This window comes from Corvus moneduloides, chromosome 11, assembly GCF_009650955.1.
Source record: "Corvus moneduloides isolate bCorMon1 chromosome 11, bCorMon1.pri, whole genome shotgun sequence".
Lineage (NCBI taxonomy): Eukaryota > Metazoa > Chordata > Aves > Passeriformes > Corvidae > Corvus > Corvus moneduloides.
The window spans coordinates 2,065,545-2,078,201 of NC_045486.1; the positions used below are offsets into that span (position 1 = coordinate 2,065,545).

The 12,657-nt window shown below is 55.4% G+C and overlaps 1 protein-coding gene and 1 long non-coding RNA gene across 2 annotated transcripts; one reads left to right on the forward strand and one right to left on the reverse strand.

Annotated features, from left to right (window-relative positions):
- Positions 1-1,006: 1,006 nt before the first annotated feature.
- On the reverse strand, positions 1,007-6,143 carry BHLHE40 (basic helix-loop-helix family member e40). Its single transcript, XM_032120849.1, has 5 exons — positions 6,007-6,143; positions 5,842-5,911; positions 5,522-5,629; positions 4,823-4,946; positions 1,007-3,854 (listed from the first exon to the last, which is right to left on the reverse strand). Exons 1-5 carry the CDS (start codon positions 6,084-6,086, stop codon positions 2,995-2,997), a joined length of 1,242 nt encoding a protein of 413 aa, XP_031976740.1. The 5' UTR covers positions 6,087-6,143; the 3' UTR covers positions 1,007-2,994.
- Positions 6,144-6,877: 734 nt separating this feature from the next.
- LOC116449619 lies at positions 6,878-12,005 on the forward strand. The gene is made up of 2 exons (XR_004242466.1): positions 6,878-8,689; positions 9,004-12,005. It is a non-coding gene; the product is annotated as an uncharacterized LOC116449619 (long non-coding RNA).
- Positions 12,006-12,657: the final 652 nt, after the last annotated feature.

The window sequence follows — 12,657 nt, forward strand, 5'->3', positions numbered from 1 at the left end:
CTCCTCACGTTTTGTGACTCACCTGCACAGTGAAAATCCAAAATACCCCCTCAGAAGTGCCCATGCCCCAACCACTAGGAAACGGAGTCCTCCCACCCATCCCTTTGCTTCACCTCTTTTTTGCTTTTGGGGGAGGTTTGGGGTTGTCATCATTTCATGTGGAGGCCAGAAACCAGCCTTGCTGCTGGAGAGGCTGGGAGGAGCCCATGGTGGGATGAGGAGCACATCCTCTGGCTCATTTTGCAGCACTGGGAGCAGAGGCACCAGGCTGCTCCACCACTCACAGTGCCAGCTGGAATTCCTGAATCAGGGACACCTGGGACATGTCAGGGTAGCAGCAGGGATCACTCCCAGCAAAGGCAGGACCTGGCCCTTGAACCCCTCAGCCTCAAGGGCCTGGTGGGCACCATCCCTGGCAGTCCTGGGGCAGCTCTGACACAGATCAAAGGCACTGGCAAAGCAAAAGCAGCTTGCAAAAAGTGCATTTTCCTCCAGGAACTGGGCAAAGGCTGTGGAAACGCCACATCCTCCGGGGTGAGGGGCTGCCTCGTCCCCACAGAGCTTGGGGCCCAGGAGCCAAATGCCAGACACAGGGAGCACAACGTGACATCAGGAGAGAGCAGGAAAGCCAGCCAGGCTGCCCTGGCACCTCCCTCGAGTCTGGAAGGAAAAAAATCCCTGAAGGTGCCAAGGGAGTTAAAATAAATAAATACTCCTGGTGACAGGGGTAATGGGACCCTGAGCTCCTTCGGGCACTGACAGCAGAGGAGCTGTGGGGGGAGCAAGAAGAGCCCTGCTCCCACCTGCACCCCAGGATCCCCCATCCTCCCTGCATCCCAAGATCTCCACTGCCCCCTGCACCCCGGGATCCCCACTTACCCCTGAAACCCGTGACCCTGTTCCTCCCTGCATCCCGAATTCTTGCTCCCCCCTGTGCCATCCCCTGCTGGACCAGACCATATGGAATGACCCTGCTCAAACATTTCAAAGCACAGGAGGCAAACCCTTATCTTCCACAGGAAAAGAATTATTTTATTAAGCATTTTTAAACAACTACTTAACATTTACTCAAGATAAAAATATGTACAATATCCCACCTTGAAGGCGGCTCCAAAATATAAACACTGTACCTCTCCCGAGAGAAAAACGGAATATTCTTCTCTTCAAAAAAAAAAAAGACAACCCAGAAACAAGAATACATTCATATTTCTCACTTCTTTATGCTCAAGTAGTTATACAAATAATAGACATCTGAAACGTCTTAACTTTTAATATATTTATATAATATATATATATTTATAACAGGATTTTACAAATAAAGGCAACAACTGTATACCAAAAAAACCCAAAAAACCAACAACAAAATAAACGTTAGAACACAATCTGCAATCAAGCATAGTGCATCTCAACAGCTGGTGCAACGGGAGGGCGACATGAAGGTCCAGACAGGAGTTCTGATCACCAGTTCTCAAAACCAGTAAGAAAAAAACCACCAAAGAGCACTGCCTTTTGCAGTGAAGTTTGGGGGTTTTTAATTAAAAAAAAAAAAAAACTAAACTGGAAATGATGTTCCTCTGCGGAGAAAGCCCCTCGCAGCTTACAGGACAAGTGTCACACCGAGCCCTCTCTCCTTAGCACAGGGATGTGGGCCAGGGTTTGCCAAGGAGACTGAGGAATCCAGATGCTCAAACCCTGCCGGGATTAGACTCCTTTGACAATCCCAGCCTTTTCCTTTTCCAAAGGCACTGTCAGGGACACGTTCAGCAGGGATGGCGCTGCCAGCTCCAGCTGAACTGCTCCCTCTGGCAAGGAGCTCCCGACCCGCCCGGCCGGGAGCAGCTGGGCCGGGAAAACCGCGGTGATTCCCGAGGGACGCGGTGAGACCGTGCAGCAGCAGCGGGAGAGACTGGAGCCAGTGCCACCAGCAAAGTGATCCCAGGGACAGCTCCTCCCGACCCGGCCCAGCATAGCAGCTCAAGTTACAGGAAGAGCGCAGGTTAATTTATTTATTAGATGTACGCCATGGAAAGCTCCAAGCAGCAGCTACCTTTTATTTCTTAAAAAATATCTATGTATCAGCAAAGGTGTGGAGAGAAACCCATCTTAGGTCTGCCTGATCCTGTGTCACCAGGCAGTGACCGCTGCCCTGCTCCTCCTGCACTCATGGTGGCACTGCCACCACCACCAGTGACCACTGCCCTGCTCCTCCTGGTGACATTGCTGCCCCTGCAGTGACCACTGCCCTGCTCCTCCTTGTGCTCTCTGCGGCATTGTCACCACCGCCACCACACCCCAGTGACCACTGCCCTGCTCCTCCTGCGCTCACGGTGGCATTGCCACCGCCACCACACCCCAGTGACCACTGCCCTGCTCCTCCTGCGCTCACGGTGGCATTGCCACCGCCACCACACCCCAGTGACCACTGCCCTGCTCCTCCTGCGCTCACGGTGGCATTGCCACCGCCACCACACCCCAGTGACCACTGCCCTGCTCCTCCTGCACTCACGGTGGCATTGCCACCGCCACCACCCCACACTCGGGGCCACTTGGACACCAGTCCAGTTCAAACAAGCTAGCGGGGCCGTTGCCTTCAGAGCCGCTCAGGGAAGTACCGTGTTTTATATTCATGTATTTTATATTCGCAGACCCTCAAACCAAGTCTGCCCCATGGAATATTTCTTCACAGCTTTGCAATAGATTGGCAGCTGACTGAGTCAACTGTTGCTCTGTAGATGTGGAGAGGGAAGAAGAGAAGGGGTAAAGCACAAAACCCTTCTTTAATCTTTTGGAAGTAGTTGTGAACCGCTAAACTGGGCGCATCCTTCATCCTTCTCCAAGCTACCTGACAAGTCAGAGAAAAGGGGATTTAGCTTCCTACGTGCAGTGAACCTCGTCCCCACACCTCAGTCCAGCCAATATATAAAAGTGAAACAGTCTCTCAAACTAAAAAAAAAAAAAAAAGAAGAAAAAAGAGAAAAACCAGTCACACTGCACTCAGTCTTTGGTTTCCAAGTTCAAAGGAGGAATCTGCTTCAAAGCTTGAAGCAGAGCTGAGGAGTCGATGGGGGAATGGGCTGGTACAGGAGAAGGGAGTCTCTGGGGCATCAGCAGAGGGGGGGAGATTTTGTCAGGGTTCATGAAGCCCGTCAGTGCTGCGGCAGAGGCCGGGAGGCTGGGGTACAACACGGGAACCGAGGCCGGGTACCAGCACTTCTCCAGCATGGGCAGGTAGGCGGTGGCAGACGGCGGGATCAGGTAGAAAGGCAGGCACAGGGGAGGCTGGTGAGCGTGGGGGCCCAGGAAGCTGCTGGAAGAGCCCATCATGTCACTGCCAAAAGGGCCCTCGTCCTGCGGCGACTCCAGCCGGCTCCTTTTGGCCGGGGGGTCCTCAGTCTCTTGCTTAATAGAGCTTATTCTCTCCTGGACAGCGTACTTGAGGTCGGTATCCTTTTTGAAATAGGGCTGCTCCGATTTGGAGTCACTTTTCTCCAGCTCTCCCCCGTACCCGCTGTCTGTGTCCGTGTCGCTGCCACTCTGCTCCCCGCTGGAGTGAGCGAATGTCCGCTGGATCACGGGCACGCAGTTCTTCCCGTGGCCCTCGCCCGCCGTGCCCAGGGGCACCGGCTTCTCTTTCAAGTCCACCATTTTGGGAGGGATGTCCCCAGCCTTGCGGGCAGCCCCGCCCTGCAGCACCTCGCTGGCCATCCGGTGCAGGTGGCTGACCAGCTGCGACGACTTCAGCTCCTTGCCGTTCTCGTGCTTTGCCAGGTATTGCAGCATTTCCTTGGCACACATCTGGAAACCAGATCGAAACATTTCCTGGCTGGAATCAAGGTTTCTCGATGACAGGTCACCTAAGGAAACATTAACAGAAAGAAATTAAAAATTAACAACATGCTAAATAGTTCCATTTTCATCTCTGAGGCAGACCGGAGGCGATGCTGGACTTGGGTTACAGCACAGGCAGAGGGGAATGTGACAGCCAGCCTGGACTGTATGAACAAAAATCCCCAGATTTCTGCAGGAATGGACATTTTCATTGGAACATCCACCTGTCCACTTTTACATAATAACTTTAAACTTATTTTTTGTTATTTACTGTATAATCCACCTTCAACAGGTACTGGAGTGTGGAGCAGGGGAGTGAGTCAAGCTGTGGCTTCTCCAGGAAACCCCCTGGGGAAGGCAGGGAGCTCCTGGCCCCGCCAGCAGCTCCGCCAGCCCCAGGGGACTCCGCGGCTCCACTGCACTCCCTGTGGCTGCCGGGGCAGGGACGGCGCCTCCGAAAAATTCGGGTTTACTGCATCAGATTCACGTGAGTGCCACATGTGAAAACAGCAGGAGGAAGTGCATCTAAGGCTGATAAGCTGAAGCACCGGGTCCCCTCTGCCTGCAGAGCACAGGCCAGCTCGCTTTTAAAGAAACTTAAAAAAGTGTGTGTAGAAAGCAGATTTATATCTAATTCCAGAGAAAAACAACCAAATAAACCCGACTGGGTCATCCAAAGCTCCCAAACACAAATGGGAAGAGTCAAATGGCTTTGGAGAGAACCTCACAGCAAACCTGCGCTGTAACTAAAACTACCTAAAACCCAATTTAATTTCAAACAACCCCCAGGGCACTCTGCACTGACCACCTTGAGCAATGCATCTTTTTTTTGTGAAAGCTCATAAGCAAAGCCTGAGAAAATAACAGCACGAAAGGCCAGAATTCCTGTCTCCTCCCTTGTCGGGAAGAAGGTGTCACAACCGCATTTCACAGGCTCCCCAGGGAAAGTCCATCACACACACACAGCTTCTCACCCCACCGTTTGAACACTCACCCGCCTGCAAACCGTTCTGCAAAGCGATGATCTTCTGCTGCTGCTGCTCGATGAGATTGGTCAGTGCCTTCACGTGCTTCAAGGTGAGCTCCAGAACCACAGCCTTCTCCAGGTGACCTAGAGTCTGGGAGCACAGGGACAGGTTGGCACCCGCCGCAGGCTCAGCCACGCAGGCAGGAGCCCCACGGGGCTGCCAGTGCCTTCCCAGAAGCCGCGGGAGGACGGACACGGTGAGACCCTGAGCAGGCAGGACTACCACCGACAACATTCCACAGAAATAACTTAAAAAGCAGGCTCCGGAAAAGGCTGTCACGGAACCCTGTGGGTACTTTCGGACCAGCCGCATAGCCCGGAGGAAGCTTTTTATTTATCGGTTCTGCTGCCCCTGCTGGCACCGTGACCTGAGCCCGGGGGAGCCTGGGAAGCCCGGCCGGGGGCTGCTCTCGCCCGGCAGCGGAGGGGGGAGAACCGGCGGGCAGCTCCCGCAGGGATCTGCAGCTCCCGGGGAAGTTTGGGATGCGCTTACAGCCTGTCCGGGTGTGCGGCACCGCGTAGAAAAAAAAAAAAACCAAAAAAACCAAAAAAACAAACAAACAAAAAAAAACCCCAAACAAACAAAAAAAAACCCCACCCCAAATCCGCGGTGAAGCGGCAGCAGAGAGCCGCTGTCCCGTCCCTCCGCCCGCCGCTCGCACCTACCGTCAGCTTGAGGTGCTCGGGCAGCAGGTCCTTCAGCTGCGCGATGCACTCGTTGATCCTGTCGCGCCTCTTCTTCTCGATCAGCCGATGCGGCAGCTTGTAGGTCTCCTGCGGGGCCGGGGGCAGCGGGTCAGCGGGGGGACACAGCCCGCACGGCCCCGCTCCCGCTGCTCCTCCCGTCCCGAGTGCCCCGCGGAGCGGCCGAGCCCCCGCCCCGGGAGCGCTGTCACGGCCGATTTACCCCGTTAACCCCCAAATTACCCCCTTAACCCCCAGTCTACCTTATCGCCCCTCATTGTACCCCGTCACCCCCCATCTACCTTGTTGTCCTCGCTCCTCTTTAAGCCCCTCCGGGGCTTGTACACCTGGTACATGTGCGCGAAGTCCAGCCTGCACGGGCGAAAGGAGAGCAGCGCGTTATCCCCGTCCCGGAGCCGGCGGGGCCGCTCCCCCCGGGTCCCCCGAGCCCCCGAAGCCCCGCTTACCCCGGCAGGTCTCCGGTCTCCAGGGCGGGCAGCTTGCCCAGGCAGCCGGGCGGGGGCTGCGCGCTGGGGATGCGCTCCATGGCGGGGGGCGCGGGCGGAGCGGGGCGCTCAGGGCGGGCAGGGGTTGCGGGCGCTGCCGGTGCCGCTGCTGCTCATGCCGCGCCCGCGCCGCGCGGGCTGAGGAGCGGCGGGCGGCCGCGGGCCGGGTTAAATGCGGGCGAGTGGGTGGACGGGAGCGACGTGCGGAGCCCTGTGACCGCCGGCACGTCTGGCGGCCCCGGCGCCCCCGCCCCGCCGTCACATGAGCCTCACGTGGCGGCGGCGCGGGGGGAGGCGGGGCCGGGGCACCGGGCCCCCCCCGCACGTGTGTCCCGGCGCGGCGGGGCCGGAGGCGGCGGCGCTGGGGCCGTGCCGTGCCGTGCCGTGCCGTGCCGTGCCGTGCCGTGCCGTGCCGTGCCGTGCCGTGCCGTGCCGTGCCGCTGCTGCGTCCCGAGATCGGGGGGAAAAAAAAAAAATCACCCCCAAAGCGACACAGGCACAGACACGGACCCGGAGAAACCTGCAGCCGCGGAACTTTGGAAATGTGGGGGGAAAAATAAAATAAGTGAGAATCGCTAGAATGTGGCTCTGGGGAAATGGCGGTGCTGCAGGGAAGTTTTGGGATGGTAGGACCCCATCTCTGGGGGTGTCCAAGGCCAGGTTGGACAGGGTTTGGAGCAACTCGCTCCAGTGGAAGGTGTCCTTGCCCCTAACAGGGGGTAGAACTAGATAATCTTAAGGTCCCGTATGGCCCAAACCATTCTGTGATTCTATGATCAGCAGGAAATTCTTCCCTGTGAGGGTGGTGAGGCCCTGGCATTGCTTCCCTGAGAAGCTGTGGCTGTCCCATCCCTGGAAGTGTTTCATGGAGCAACCCGGTCTAGTGGAAGGTGTCCCTGTGCATGGCAGGGGGTGGAATGATGATAACATTAATGTCCCCTCCAACCCAGACCATTCCATGCTATCCCATGCCCATGCCAGCCCGTGGACGCCAGCAGTTGCACAATGCCAAGCGATGATAATGGTTTGTGTGTACCTGCCAAGGCAGAGCTCTCCTGAAGGGCCGTGGTCACTTCCCTGCTGAGTGCTGAGCAAGTAGAGGCAGGCTCAGCTGATAAAAGGTGCATTTACCAAGATAAGGGAAAAGCAGAGCTCCAGCACTGAGCTGCTGCTATTGCCTGCAGAGCCCTGGCTGCTCCACCTCAAGAGGAATGCGAGGACAGGAGGTGTTACATGAGAGCACAGAGAGGTTTTATATGGGCGATGGAGACAGGCTGTTTAAGGCTCACCCCCATCTGAACATGTCTGTTGTTACCAGGAAGAATCCCAACGGAAGTCAGAACCTCAGAAAGATGCTAGCCATAAATGTAAGGTCTATAAACCCCCAAAATCTCCTCTACAAGCTCCCAGCAGCATCTCCAGTGTGAACGCCAAAGCACTGTGTCAGTGACATGGGGCTTCCAAAAAACAGATGTTTGGGTTGTCCCACTCAACATGGTCTTCTCTGTGTTTGACATCTGAGCCTGCAAACCTGCTGATTATGGCCAGGATCATGGAATCCCAGAATGGTTTGGGTTGGAAGGGACCTTACATACAACTCATTCCAACCCCCTGCCATGGGCAGGACCTCCCCATCAATCTTGGGGGTCTCTGTGGTGCCGCAGCCCCGGTGCAACGTGGAGGAGAGGGCTTGGGACTGAGCATGGAGCTCTGAGTACCACAGGATCACAGCTCCGAGCTGTGACCTCTCACAGCAGAGCTGGTCTTTCCTATGGGCACTGAACAAATTCAGCAATAACCATGAGAAGACTTGGGGGTGATGTGTTCGTCCCCTCCTGCAGCTCAGGGGACCGTAACCAGCCTCAGTAACGAGCCCTGGAGCAGACGGTTCGTTCTCTCTATGCCCCCAAGACCCAAGCTGTTATTTTCCAAACAAAGGGTAAAAAAACACAGACAATTTTTCATCTATCCCATCACTGACCCTTTGTCCAAGGCAACAGAAATAATTAGAGCTTGCTGCAGCCTTTTGCTAATGAAAAATGAGGTTTGGGGCCAACCTGCTCTGCATTTGAAGTTCAGGCTCCAAGAGTACGTGGACGGCTTCATGCCCGTGGATTGTCTGACTTCTGCATGCTCCTTCAGATATTTGGTACATTCCTGCAGTGGGTGGTGAGCCACAAATCAGGGTCAGAGGTAATCCCCAATTATTTAGCCCTTTTACTGTTCTCGTGCTTGCCAAACAATTCTCCATATCAGGATTTGCTCATGACCTTAAGGGATGTTGCCAAGGATTTAGGAGTCCCCCTAAAAGGAGGATCCAAATGAAGTTATTACATTCTTGGGCATCAAGTGAGATTGCTCGAGAGTTGAGTTACATTTTCCTGGGGATCCGTTTTCATAAGCAAGGGCTGATGCAATCATCAATTTGCCTTCTCACTTGTGTTTGCTGAATTATTTCTAAAAGGAGAGCTTCTTTGCACCATACAATTCAGGGAGTAACAAAATGCTTAAAAAGGCTGAATTCCCTCAAGCCATCCGTGGAGCAGCAGCTCTCCTGAGCACTCCTCCAGCAGGGCTGGGAGTCACAGGACCGCGACAGCTCGCGTCCAAGGGGATTTGCAGTTATTTACAGCGGCACGAGAAGGTGAGAGTTTGGGGGCTGGTTTGGGGGTGGGCTGGGAATCCGAGACTCAGGATCTGCCCCTTCCTGGGACTGTCCCCTTCCGACCGCAGGGATTTGGGGGAAAACGTTCCAAAAATCCCTGGCACTGCTGTCTGATGGAAGCCTATGTGGGCAGCGCCGGGAGTTAACAGATGGGTTGTGGATTCGAGCTTACGATAAGGTTACTGAGGGTGGTTTTGTTTTAAAATGTCTCTTACTTAATATATCCATGAAGGCCAGGCATGTGCCTGTGGCCTGTAATCAAATCGCTGACTCTCCCTCTCTCCCATTTCCAGCAATCCCGGGTCGGGTTACTGGCACCGGAGGTGAAAGCTCAGCCCTGCCGAGGCTGGACGCGGGCGCGGTGCCGGGCGGGATGCGCTCAGCCCTCGGCATCCTCGGCCCCGAGCCTCCGGCAGGAACACCCCGTGCTTTCTGCTCAAGGAAAAGTTCCCGTGGAAGCCAGGCTGTCTCTGAGAGAGCTGGGGAGCGGGGTTCTCTCCTGTGCTCAGCAAACGTGACGGCTCCGCTCCCGAGCCCGGCAGCTCCGCAGCTGCCGCTCCCGCCTCTGGGATGGCCGGGAGGCACCGGGTGGGCAGCAGGGTGCAGTCAGCCAGGGGGGACAGCACCTCCATCCCCATGGGGTCTGTGCTCCTGCACAGTGTGGTCAGTGTGGGATGTATCCAGCCAGCAGCTCCCAGGAGACCTGCACGCCTCATTTCCCACCGCAGTGCCCAAGGAAGGCGAAGGAGAGCCCACGCCCCTCAGCCGAAAGCTGGGTCCCAAGGGACACTGTGGGACCTCACAGCACAAGGTCTGAGGAGCAGTTTGACACCCACCAAAGCTCTGTCTCAGCCTTCTGGGAGTTGCAAAAGCCCAATTTGGTGTGAAGCCGGGTGGTGTCAGCTGTGTGTGACTCTCGATAGCACAGCTGGCCGCGCTCGCTGCCGTGGAACCGCCAGGAACCGTCACGAGTCAGAAGTCGAGATTTCATATTGCAAATATGTGCATCCATCGCTGCTTGATTGCATTAGTTTAGGCTGCCATGGGCTCTGCCTGGATAAAGCACTGGGAAAACACAGCAAGAGCTGTTGTCTCTGTGCCCTCCCTCCGGCACGACCCTGGAGCGCTGCCGGGCACGTGAGAGCTGCGGGAATGACGCTGGCATCGCTCAGCGAAACTCGCCCGAGGACTATTCAAATGAAAGCCATTCCCCTCTTTGAGCAGAGATGTTTGCCAGCACCCAGGGCAGCAGTGGGAGGAACATGTAGGTGGAAACTATTTGGAAGTGGCAGAATTTGTGGACATTAATAAGAGACTTTAGCCCACTTTGATAGTGTGTTTAATAAAACACACCGGCTTCCCGGTGACATCCTGCCCTGCCAAGCCCCAGCAGCTCACGCTGTTTAACCAGTTCCCCCCCGGCTCTTGCACCATCTCGTGAGAAAGAACCCCGGGCGTGCACACCCGGCACACCCCGGGGCTGCACAGGCCTCAGCTCTGTCTGCACACGGCCTAATCACGGAATCAGGGACTCATGCAATGGGCTGGCTTGGAAGGGACCTTGAAGTTAACCAGTTCCAACCTCCTGCCATGGGCAGGGACACCCTCCACTATCCCAGGCTGCTCCAAGCCCCATCCAACCTCCTTGGACACTTCCCAGGGATGGGAGTCCACAACCCAAGAGCCATTTCAGAGGCGACATCCTGGCTGCTGCAGGTGGGGCAGGGGACAGCGACGGGTGACCCATGGTTTGGAGGGGCAGGGAGGATGAGGAATCACTTCTCCCGCTGCTGGCATTGTCTGGTGGATGCTCTGCACAATGGGATCTGATCACATCCCTCCTTCTGCCTCACATCAAACAGTGAGTCAGCGCTGGAGCCCCATCAGATGTCTCTGCCTCAGCTTTCATATCTGGGAAGCAGAGAGGATGGCGCTCTGTGAGTATGCAAAGCAAGGAAAGCAGGGTGCCTTCAGATCTGCCACTTGGAAAATACCATGTTATTTATTTTCCACTGGCACCCACGTACCCCCGCAGGAATCAACACCACTGAGGCTCCCAGTCTGGGGAGATGTTGTTCTTTCAGGGGATGCAGGTAACAACAGCTACGGGGCTGAAATGCATCATGTCTGAGTCAAATATTAACAGGGAGAATATTCTGAACTTGCTAATTGAGTCAAAAAAATTACACACCCACCCCTAAAAATAATAATAAAATAGAAGTGGAACAGGCAAAAGAAGAGCCTGGGAGTGTGTTCCTCCTGCAGTTCGTGTGAGGACATGGATGAGTTAAACCTTGACCTCTGAACTCGAGGCTTTGGGGCAAGGTCTGTGTGACCTCCCTGCTCATGGGGTATGAGGCACCCAGGGGCTGGGTTGGGTTGGGTTGGGGGGACTCGGTTCAAGCTGCAAATGCCAGGGGTGAGCACAGGGGTGAGCAGAGACTGCTCTTCAGGGCATGGGGAACAGGTGAGAGTGTGGCAAGTGAGTGTGGGGAGCTGGGGGATGAAGTGCTGCCCAGGGAGATGGTGGAGTCACTGCCTCTGCGAGTGTTAAAGAGGTGGCTGGATGGGGGACATGGTTTAGGGGCGGTGGTGCTGGGGTGATGGTGGGACTGGATGATCTTGAAGATCTCTTCCAACCTTGCTGATTCCGTGATTCCCTGTGATTCTGGGAAGGGGCACACAGGGAACCCAAAGGACTTTGCCAGGATGCCACAGTGTCCTTGGCTGGAGACAAGGGAGAACAAGCCCTTGTGCTGCACGTGGCCTTCCTTAGCCCAGTCTGGTCTTTGTGTGATCCTATGGGATCAGGCACCTGCTTGGAGGGCCTGGGATGTCTCCTGGCTGGCTGAGGGCTGCAGTTGTCCAGATTTACCAGGGCTGCTTAAGGTGGGTGGGTGGCTATGTTGGGAGAGGAAAAGGGATTCCTGGCACTCAAACTCATCAGGACTTAATGAACATTTGGCTCCTTGGAATAAATGGGATGCAAAGAAAACGAAGGCAGAAGGGGAAGTGCAGCTGCACGAGGCCAGACAAGCCATACACATGAGATTGTTTCCTCGGCAGGCAGACTGAAAAAACCCTTGGCCAGGAATATCATTGAGCTCTGGGGCAGTCTGGAGCAGCCGTGGGAGAATGCAACCCGTCATTTTCTAAATAAGAAGCCAAACCTCTGAATCCAGATCCACCTCCTCCCAAACTCCCGGTCTGATCCCATGTGCATCACGAGCCAGATGTGGCTTGGGCACTATTCCTGCTGCAAATTCAGCTGAAATAAGCACAAACAGGAATTAAATGGAATAGGAAATATTCATGGTGGATTTCTGCCTAATCAAGATTACACACACAGTTCTGCTGACTGTGTTCCTACAGCACAGAGCAGGACCCCTCCTACATTGCTCCTGGACCTCTCTGTGCCACACAGAGCCCTGATTCCAGCCCCCAAAACACCACCTGGAAGGGAACATGCCTGTGTTTAGGTAGAAAACACAGCCCACCAGGACAGAGAGAAAGGTAAAGGACACCCAAGGCATCCCTACGAGGAGTAGTATTTGACAGGAATGTCTCTCATAGTGCCCTTCCCTCTGTATCAGCAGGGATCTGGCTGAGAAGTCCTGGAGCAAACCACAACTGAGGGTGTTGCTGTCTTCCCCAAATACTTTCTCTAATGAGGTTTTTAAATAGTTTTGCCCCGCCTACACTGGCAGCCTGAGCACTTTCATCTCCAGGTGAATGGGAACCGAGGTGGGACTCAGCTGTCTGCCGGGAGGATCATTTCCATACTGCAGCGAGGCGGGAGGCAGAGCAGGGAGAGCTCCGGCTCCTCTGGGAGCTGATCCCGGCGCAAATATTCACCTCGTGCATCAGTGTTTGAGATGCAAAGAGCGCTCGGGCGGTGTGGGTTGGCAGGAGGGGGGGCCTCTCGGTTCCACCCTGGGCCGATGAGA